Source organism: Nanorana parkeri, unplaced genomic scaffold (genome assembly GCF_000935625.1).
Source record: "Nanorana parkeri isolate BGI_ZX_2015 unplaced genomic scaffold, ASM93562v1 scaffold12, whole genome shotgun sequence".
NCBI classification, from domain to species: Eukaryota; Metazoa; Chordata; class Amphibia; order Anura; family Dicroglossidae; genus Nanorana; species Nanorana parkeri.
The window spans coordinates 1,244,259-1,253,900 of record NW_017306280.1 but is presented as its reverse complement, the minus strand read 5'-3'; the positions used below and the strand labels follow the sequence as shown (position 1 = coordinate 1,253,900).

At 50.5% G+C, this 9,642-nt stretch overlaps 1 protein-coding gene across 4 annotated transcripts in view; it reads right to left on the bottom strand.

The window, feature by feature from the left end:
* Positions 1 to 3,222, bottom strand: part of HSPA2 (heat shock protein family A (Hsp70) member 2) — a 9,948-nt gene extending 6,726 nt beyond the window's left edge. For all 4 annotated transcript variants that reach the window (XM_018556443.1, XM_018556458.1, XM_018556451.1 and 1 more), the window contains exon 1: positions 1,773 to 3,222. In XM_018556443.1, coding sequence (XP_018411945.1) covers positions 1,773 to 3,200 — 1,428 coding nt within the window. In that variant the 5' untranslated portion in view covers positions 3,201 to 3,222. The remainder of the gene's footprint in view (positions 1 to 1,772) is intronic.
* Positions 3,223 to 9,642: the final 6,420 nt, after the last annotated feature.

The following is a 9,642-nucleotide window of genomic DNA, read 5'->3' as shown; positions in this document are numbered from 1 at the left end:
TATTTGCTTTGTAAAGGGGCCCCCCCCCCCCACCCCAATTATACGCTCCTTACCAGCACTCCTGCCTCCGCTGCAGCACATACTGAAATTTAAACTGACCCTGATTTAACTCCATTACAAAAACTAGAGGCCACCACCTAAAATTGGTGGAAAAGAAATTCCAGCACAAGGGGCGAAGGGGGTTCTTCACAGTAAGATCAGTTAGGGTCTGGAACTCACTGCCACAGACGGTGATTTCAGCAAAAAACGTGGAATTGTTCAAGAAACTTTTGGACGATTTCTTAAGGGACCGTAATATACAGGGGTACGGGTACTCCTAGAATGAGATCCTAATAGGTTGGACTTGATGGACTAATGTCTTTATTCAACCTCAAATACTATGTAACTATATGTGGAATCAGATTTTCCAAACTGGTCCTGGGTTGTTTCCAAACCTCTAATTGTATAAAGAGGCGGCTTCTTTTCTCCCCTGAGGATGCATGGAGTGAGCACAAGACCACGTCACCTCACTTCACACTGGCAGTTGCCCGTGGCAGCCAATCAGCTTTCATCTTCAAACCTGAACTGAACAAACTTAAAAAAGAAGTTACTATGGGCAACTGCTCCAGATTCTGCCTGCTCCAGTTTTGATAAATCCCCCTCCTGGTATTATTGCTATTTCATCATTATATAATCATTCCTATATCACATTATACATTATTATTAGGCATTGTCCTCCAGCTTTCAGAATGAAGACATCCCACCAACATCATTCATCGGCCTCAATAATAACTGCTGAGCTGTGAAGTTTGTGGTTGAGATCTGCTACAAACTGCTACATGGGCAACAAGTGGGGCTTATTCACACTGACACACAGGGCTTGATTTAGTAAAGGAGTAGAGCACATTCACTGTGCAAAGTGAATGATCACTAGGTGAATGAGGTGACTCTTATTAATACCTGCAAAGAATACCCGATCGTGAAACAAAAAAAAACATTTTTATTGCCGTGATTGGATGATTGTCAGCTCACTTTCACCACCTTTAATAAGCTAAGTGACAATTTACTTTGCAAAGTTAAAATTCTCTGTTAGTTAAACAGTCCGTAGGTCTTTAGTAAATCAACACCAAAGTGAACACAGCCTCACGTTATTTTCTGAAGAGAGAAGCTGATTGGTTGCCCTGGGCAACTGCTCTAGATTCTGCTAAATTCCCCCCACTTTGTGGGAATGTATCAAAACAGGAGCAGGAGGAATCTGGAGCATGGCAACCAAACAGCTTCTCTTTTCAATTTGTACTGTTGAGGTTTGCAAATGAAAGCGAGAACCTGATTGGTTGCCATGGGTAACTGTGCCACATTCTGCTGCTCCAGTTTTGGTAAATTCCCTTTTATGTATAGCAAATGTTAACTATGCTAGGGGTGGACAAATTAATATGGAATCCAGGAGCCATCAGGATTGGTCAGCGCCATTGACAACATCTAGAGAAACCCTCAAAAGTGAGACGCCAGGCGTCATTTTCAAGGAGCTATGGCGACCTGGCTCCTGGGTTTAGTCCAACCCTGCCCTATCTCTGTGTACGGTCTCTGCTTTGGTACATCAGCCCTATTGCCATGCATTCTGCTACGTATTCCAACACAGCAGAATGCACACACAGAGAATCCAGGACCTGGTCACTGGGGAGGTTCCTGCAAGCTGCATTGATCTTTAGTCCGTCAGTCAGATCATCGATGCAGCAGGAACTAGTGTGAACTAACACAACCTAATGCCTGTTCACCCCCCTTCAGTGTATTACCTCAATCTGCGGCACCCCTCTGGGCGCTGGGGGGATCCCGGTCAGGTCGAACTTCCCCAGCAGGTTGTTATCCTTGGTCATGGACCTCTCGCCCTCGTACACCTGGATCAGCACGCTGTTCTGGTTGTCGGAGTAGGTGGTGAAGGTCTGCGTCTGCTTGGTGGGGATGGTGGTGTTCCTCTTAATGAGCGGCGTCATCACCCCGCCTGCCGTTTCAATGCCCAGCGAAAGTGGCGCCACGTCAAGCAGCAGCAGGTCCTGCACATTCTCCGACTTGTCCCCGGTCAGGATGGCCGCCTGCACCGCCGCCCCGTACGCCACTGCCTCGTCGGGGTTGATGCTCTTGTTGAGCTCCTTGCCGTTGAAGAAGTCCTGCAGCATCTTCTGGATCTTGGGGATGCGGGTGGAGCCGCCGACCAGCACGATCTCCTGGATCTGCGCCTTGTCCAGCTTGGCGTCGCGCAGCGACTTCTCCACCGGCTCCAGAGTGCCGCGGAACAGGTCGCCGTTGAGCTCCTCGAAGCGGGCGCGGGTGATGGATGTGTAGAAGTCGGTGCCTTCGTAGAGCGAGTCGATCTCGATGCTGGCCTGGGTGCTGGAGGACAGGGTGCGCTTGGCACGCTCGCAGGCCGTTCGCAGACGCCGCAGGGCGCGTTTGTTGCTGCTTAGGTCTTTCTTGTGCTTGCGCTTGAACTCGTCCGCGAAGTGGTTGACCATGCGGTTGTCAAAGTCCTCGCCCCCAAGGTGAGTGTCGCCGGCCGTGGACTTGACCTCGAAGATGCCGTCGTCGATGGTGAGCACGGACACATCGAAGGTGCCACCGCCCAGGTCGAAGATGAGGACGTTTCGCTCTCCGGTGCCCTTCTTGTCCAGGCCGTAGGCGATGGCGGCAGCAGTGGGCTCATTAATGATGCGCAGCACGTTGATTCCGGAGATGGTGCCCGCGTCCTTGGTGGCCTGCCGCTGCGAGTCGTTAAAGTAGGCCGGCACGGTGACAACGGCGTTGGGCACCTGGCGACCCAGGTAAGCCTCGGCGATCTCCTTCATCTTGGTCAGCACCATGGACGAGATCTCCTCGGGGGAGAAGGTCTTCATCTCACCCTTGTACTCCACCTGCACCTTGGGTTTCCCCCCGTCGTTCACCACGGTGAAGGGCCAATGCTTCATGTCAGACTGCACGGTGGAGTCGTCGAAGCGCCGGCCTATCAGACGCTTGGCATCAAAGACCGTGTTGTTGGGGTTCATGGCCACCTGGTTCTTGGCTGCATCGCCTATCAGCCTCTCTGTGTCAGTGAAGGCAACATAGCTGGGGGTGGTGCGGTTGCCCTGGTCATTGGCAATGATCTCCACCTTGCCAAGCTGGAAGACCCCCACGCAGGAGTAGGTGGTGCCCAGGTCGATGCCCACTGCCGGACCGCAAGCGGACATGTTTCGTTGTAATTTATTTCAGCTCACCTCACGTGCTGCTCAAGCTCAACTACTGCGCGGCGGCTCTGTCCGTGAGCTCTTTTATAATGCCCCGCCCTCCTCTCCTGGTGCCAGCCGGCTAGCGAATTTCAGCCAATCGGCGGAAGCGGCAGCGGCTCTGAGCCCCGCGGGCACTGCCGTCACCAACTCTTGCGCGATTGGACTGCCCCCTCTACCAATGAAAACTCTCCTCCGCTTGCGGGCGGGACGTTCTTCACATGCACGAGAGTCGCATAGCCATGGCAACGCAGGTGAAGCGATGCCAGGACGGGCGTGATCGCCGCGCTCCAGGGATCTCAGGCAGCCAATGGAAGCGCGGGGAGGCGGTTCATGTGGCGCGGCACGCTGGAGTTTGACAGCTGGGCGTGGCCTGTTGTGTTTATAATTCCTCAGGTCCGGTTAAATGCCAAATGCCTTTCCGCGGAGAACAGGCGGCTGAGGAGAGTTTATCCTTATTTGGTTCCAGCAGATAAATGCTGCACTTCGTGCAAGTATGGCAAAAATTCCTTCTGTAATGTGCAAGCTGAAGGAAATAAATATATAGTGAGTCAGAGCACATCATACCTAAAGGGATGCTGTCATACTGGACATGGACACTGCAATCTCAAATAGATTTGATCAATAAAGGCAAAGTGCAGATTTTAAAAAAAATAAATGCACACACATTATAAAAAAAAAGTGCATTTATTATTTTTTGCATTTGCTCCTGCAAAGTATTGCAGTCAGGGATCGTGGGTGCACTGCTCTGGCTCCTGCAGACTCTTCCTCTCAGTCCCTGTCCATTAGACATGTGCAGGGCAAAAACATTTGTTTTGGACAAAACAAATGAAAAACATTTTCATTTGTTTCGTCAATGGAAACTAATTTTAGTGCTGTTTCGAGCCTCCGAATACGAAATCGTTCTGCGAATAACGTCACCCATGGCGTGGCGTCATGTGACGTTATGCACCCCGCCTCCAAGATGGGCCAATATGGCCGCCGCACAGTCTGATAACAAATTTTTACAGGCCCGGATATCGTTTTAGTACAGTCGGGCATTTAAAAAGTTCTTTACTTCGGATTCGGACGAACCAACTAAATTTCGTTGATTTTGCAGGTTCGTCCGAATCCAAATGCACATGTCTACTGTTCATACCTCTGCCATTCAGTAGCAGGGGCCAGCCATGGGTAGGAAGGAGAGTAGTATAAGTCAGCTGGCCAGGGAAGGCAGGAACTACACCTCCAGCCTTGGTGACATTTCTGCTATTCATTTTGTTCCATTAATCATTTTTATTAAAAAAAATTTGCCAAAAAAGGAAGGGAACAGAAGAGAAGGGTGAAGGCGTTACAATGAATGTGGTGTAAACAGTAGGGATGCACCGATACTGGTTTTCCTGTTTAGAGTACGAGTACCGATATATATTTTTGGGTACTTGCCGATACCGAATACCGATACCTGAAGTCCCATTAGGAAGCCAGGCGTTGTGTAATTACTTGCCACCTGGCTTCCTGATTAGCCGGGAAGCCAGGCAGCTTGTAAAGATTTGCCACCCGGCTTCCCGATTAGCAAGGAAGCTGTCTCCGTGCTAACTAGATGACGAGAAAGCATGGAGCCGGCTTTCTGGTCAATCAGAGAAACGGGCACCGCGTCATTACATGCTGCCTGGCTTCCTGATTGGCCGGGAAGGGAGGGACACAAACTAGCGTCCTCCCGTTACCCTAAGCTCAGTATACCGCGAGCTACAGCTACATGGCAGAGAGCCATGACAGGATCGAGAGGTGAGCGAATGCCGGTATGTGTTCGCTCACCTCCCGATCTACTGAGCCGACCTGTGACAGTCTCATTGTCACAGGTCGGCTAGAACTATGAGGTGAGTGGAAATCACTCATCTCATAGTTCTCCTTTAAGTGTTTAACTGAAACTACGTAAAGGAAAAGTACTTGATGTAAGGTTTGAAACCCCAGCAGGAATAATACACCCTATGAACAACACCTTTCCGGCACACAGTCACTGTTATGCAAAAGTCAAGAGCTTGTTTGATATAGTGCTTAATCCCTCAGAGGGGTACTTGCGCTTAGGTGTATTGAATCCAGTAGGCTGCTGGTAGTGGGTCTAAAGGTGCCCATACACTGTACGATTCTCATACGAGAATCGCGGGAAATCCCGCGATCGTACGAGAATCGTGCAGTGTATGGAAGGCGTGCGACCGTTTCTACTGTACGGTCGCACGTCTTCCGTCGAACCAGCAGGCCTGCTGGTTCGACAACTGCCGAACGGGCCGGTGTGCGCACGCGCACACAGCCTGTTTGCAGTCATCTTAAGCCCGTCCCTCATTGCAGTCATTGTAAGCCCACCCCTCAAGGGGGCGGGCTTGCGATGATCGAGAGTACGATCTGCCTGTCCAAGATGGGCAGATTGTACGTTTTTTTAATCACTTTACAACCATCGCAAGGTCTTGCGATGGTTGTACAGTGTATGGCCACCTTTAGGATCTCTGCTGGTGGTTCTCAGGGAGGCAGGAGTCCTTTCAGCAGGATTTGCTGGGGATGGTGTGAGGTGCCAGGCGACCAGATGCAGAGCTGCTCCAGGAGGTCCAGGCACGGCTGTGGGGGTTCAAGGCGTCGGGAGGCTGCAGGGCTTCCAGACCGCAATAGTGGAACGCCGTGTCAGCCTCCCGACTGTGTTTAAATAGGCCGCCGTTGCATCCGATTGGAGCGCACGGACGGCCTATTACTTCCGCGCTCCAGGCTGGAACGCATGACGTCACGCGGCGACGGAGGAGCTGTAGAGACTCTCCTCCTGGCGCCGCGTTCCAGGCTGGAAGGCAGATGCCTCGATCCCCTGCGGACGTTACACTGGCTTCCGGATACCGGAAGGTTAGGCATCTGAGCATTTTGGGCTAATACGAGTACTTGCCCAAATACTCGGCACCGATACCGATACTAGTATCAGTATCGGTGCATCCCTAATAAACAGTATTACAAGACAAATAGCAAAAAACAGAATATGATAGCGTAATGCACTGATAAAATAAAAAAAAGGGGGACAAGCCACAGCTTTCATGGACTTACACCAGCAAGCGTTCTGGATATGATGGAAAGGTTTCATGTGACGAGGTTGAAGGGTCCGTAACCTTAGTGGGTTCGGCGGGCACACAATGGTGAGGAGCGTTACAATGAGGATCGGTGTAGACAGGGCCCTCCCTTTAATGAGACTATTGCCTCAGACGGCATCTCTTTGGGTCACATGGGGGTGGCAGGTAGAGCGGCATGTTTGTTGTATAGTGGCCACTCTGCTGCACAATGCCGCCCCCACACTGGCTGGAGCATCCCAGGTTGCTAAGAGCTGTGTAAGGCCCATACACATCTCACTACCCGCACACATTAGCAACCTGGGATGCTCTGGCTGGCGTCCCGTCCAACTCCTGGCAACCAGGTTGCCAGGAGCTGGGCGGGACGCTGGCCAAAGTGTCCCAGGTCTGCAGAGGGCAGCATCACCTTCATGCACCACCGCCGGCCAACCCCAAACACCCCCCACCCGACCACCGCCTCGGGCTGCAAAAAACCTAGAGGCACTGCTGGGTGTAGGAGCTTGTTATTAGGGGTAGGATGCAAAAATAAAGAGGGGAAAGGGGTGGGTAAGAGGTAAATGGGCGAAGGGAAGGAGGTCTCTGAGTGATGAAGGAGGTACTGAGTGGGGTAGAATCCCCTATGATTTCCCCATAAAAATGGCCAACCTGTAAGCAGATTAGGGGACATGTCCTCCAAATCAGAGATCCTTTTCCTGCTGGCATCACAGGACGTATGCTGACATTTTATGGAGGACGCCCGGTGTAAAGTACCATCTAGAGCGCAATTTATAATCCATCTCCTATATGCTGATGTAATGTTACTGTAATGACATTTTACTCAGAATGCTTTACAGCAGGGGTGGGCAGCTCCAGCTGTTGTGGAACTACAAGTCCCATGAGCCATTCCAAGACTGACAGCCACAGGCATGACTCCTGGAGACAGAGACATGATGGGATTTGTAATTAAAGCACAGCTGGTGCTTTACGCTCCTTTCATCGGATTTAGCCAAAGCGCAAATTATTTGCAGAAAAACAAAATAAAATGCTGCAGGCTGCTGTGGAATGTTGTGCTACGGGAACACGATGTTCCATCATCCCGTCACATGTACTTTCAATGTCACAGGACCATGGGGAATCTGCCTAATAGCATTCTGTTGAAAGATTTGTCTGCGTCACACTTTGAAGAAATTACTGGACAGGAAGTCTGCTTAGAAAAAAAAAAACCAACCTTCTCACAGTACCAAGTTTACCTAAAAGCAACGTCAAGCGGCAAGCAAAGTGATCCGGTGAGATGCTATCGGTATCCAAGGAACACTACCGATATGCAGGGATCTCAAGTCTCCCTGACTACTATTGAGAGCAGGTACAGGCACTGAGATCTACTGCTGCAGGGTTGAGAGAGTGCTGTTAACCCTTTGTGGATAATATAGAATCAATTATATGTCCTGGTTGTCTAGTTATAGAGAACATTTATTTCATTTGCTGCCCATAGCAACTAGTCAACTGTGTATCAGGGACTTTACTCCTCAGAGTGTTTTATATATATATATATACAGTGGGGCAAAAAAGTATTTAGTCAGCCACCAATTGTGCAAGTTCTCCCACTTAAAAAGATGAGAGAGGCCTGTAATTGGCATCATAGGTAGACCTCAACTATGAGAGACAAAATGAGAAAACAAATCCAGACAAATCACATTGGCTGATCAGCTGCGGAGGTGGAGGCTGCGCCCGGCGTCGGCAGCGGAGGAGGAGGCGGGGCCCGGCAACGGAGGAGGGGGCGGGGCCCGCCAGCGGCCGTGGAGGAGGAGGAGGCGGGGCCCAGCGGTGGAGAAGGCTGACAGCGCATTGGGGCTGACAGGTAAGAGGTGTGCAGGGGTGTGACCAGCCCACCTGAGACCCTGCAGAGCCCACCATGGAAAGTCTATGGTGGGCTCTGCAAGGTCACTCTCAGGTGGTCTGTTTGGGATCTCAGGGGGGCTCTGCAAAGGACGTAACTAAAAATCACAGGGCCCCATACACAATTTTGCTATTAGGCCCTGTGATTTCTAGCTACACCCCTGCGCTCATGTCAGTGCGTGCCCAGGATCATGGGATCCCCCACATGCTCATCAAAGGCTTTCTATAACTCAGAAGTGCTATTCATACATTGCACTTCAACATTTGGGTCTATCTGCAGCTTAAAGTCAGCAGGCACGCTGGGAGTTGTAGTCCCTCCGCCCTATGGTGCACTTAGCCATGTATTGAATACCAGCAGTGATCAAACTGATGCACACACACAGACACACACACACACACACTGCAGCTAACATATCCTGTTGGTATGAAAGACGTTTGTAATCCCGTTCCTGATTGCTTTCCATGGCTGGTCCCCGTTTGGGTCTCGGCCAGCTTTTGCAGTTGCTCCTTGTTAAGCACACTGCCACTCCCATGGATTCCTCTGACTGGCCATAAAAATTTGTAGCTCAGAGCAGATGAGAAATAATACATGACCCAGCAGTAACAGAAGTGCTTTCTTTAGCAGATTTAAATGCATCATGGGCTATTTTAGAGCGCACAGAAATCGTACCGCTTGTGCACATAGGGCATGCAAAAATCATGACTACGATGCAAAGGTGGGAAATAGTCAGCTTTACTCAGGCGCCTAGGTCAGCATCTACCTCCTGGTTTGGGCAGTTCTCGGCCTTGTACACAAATGTCGGACACAGATCAGCCCCTGCTGCAGCCTCTCACATAGTGACTTGATACCCTACTCACAGAACAACTGATGTTGTATGTTGTGACTAGTGTTAAGCTCGGCCTTGAACTTGAGTGTGTTAAATCCCTGAAGGAAGCTGTCACTGTCTGCCTAACCAGTTGCAGCCAGGGCATCCCCCCACCCAACAGCTGCATGTAAACGAAACATTTGGGATGCTAGTAACATCATTGACTTTATATGGCCAAATTTGGTCAATGGCATTAACCGAATATGGCCATGTGGCCATTTAAGGTTATCACCAGCATCCAAGCTGTGTTCACCTGCAGCATGCTTGTGATATCATTGACCTTATATATGGCCACATGGCCCCATCAGCTGCAGCCAGGACATTCCCTCCCCTCTTTCCCGAAGCTGCATGTAAACAAAGGTGCAGGATACTGGTGACATCATTAACCTTTTATATGGCCACATGGCCCCATCAGCTGCAGCCAGGTCATTCCCTCCCCTCTTCCCCGCAGCTGCATGTAAACAAAGGTGCAGGATGCTGGTGACATAATTAACCTTATATATGACCACATGGCCCCATCAGCTGCAGCCAGGACATTCCCTCCCCTCTTCCCCGCAGCTGCACATAAACAAAAGGTGCAGGATGCTGGTG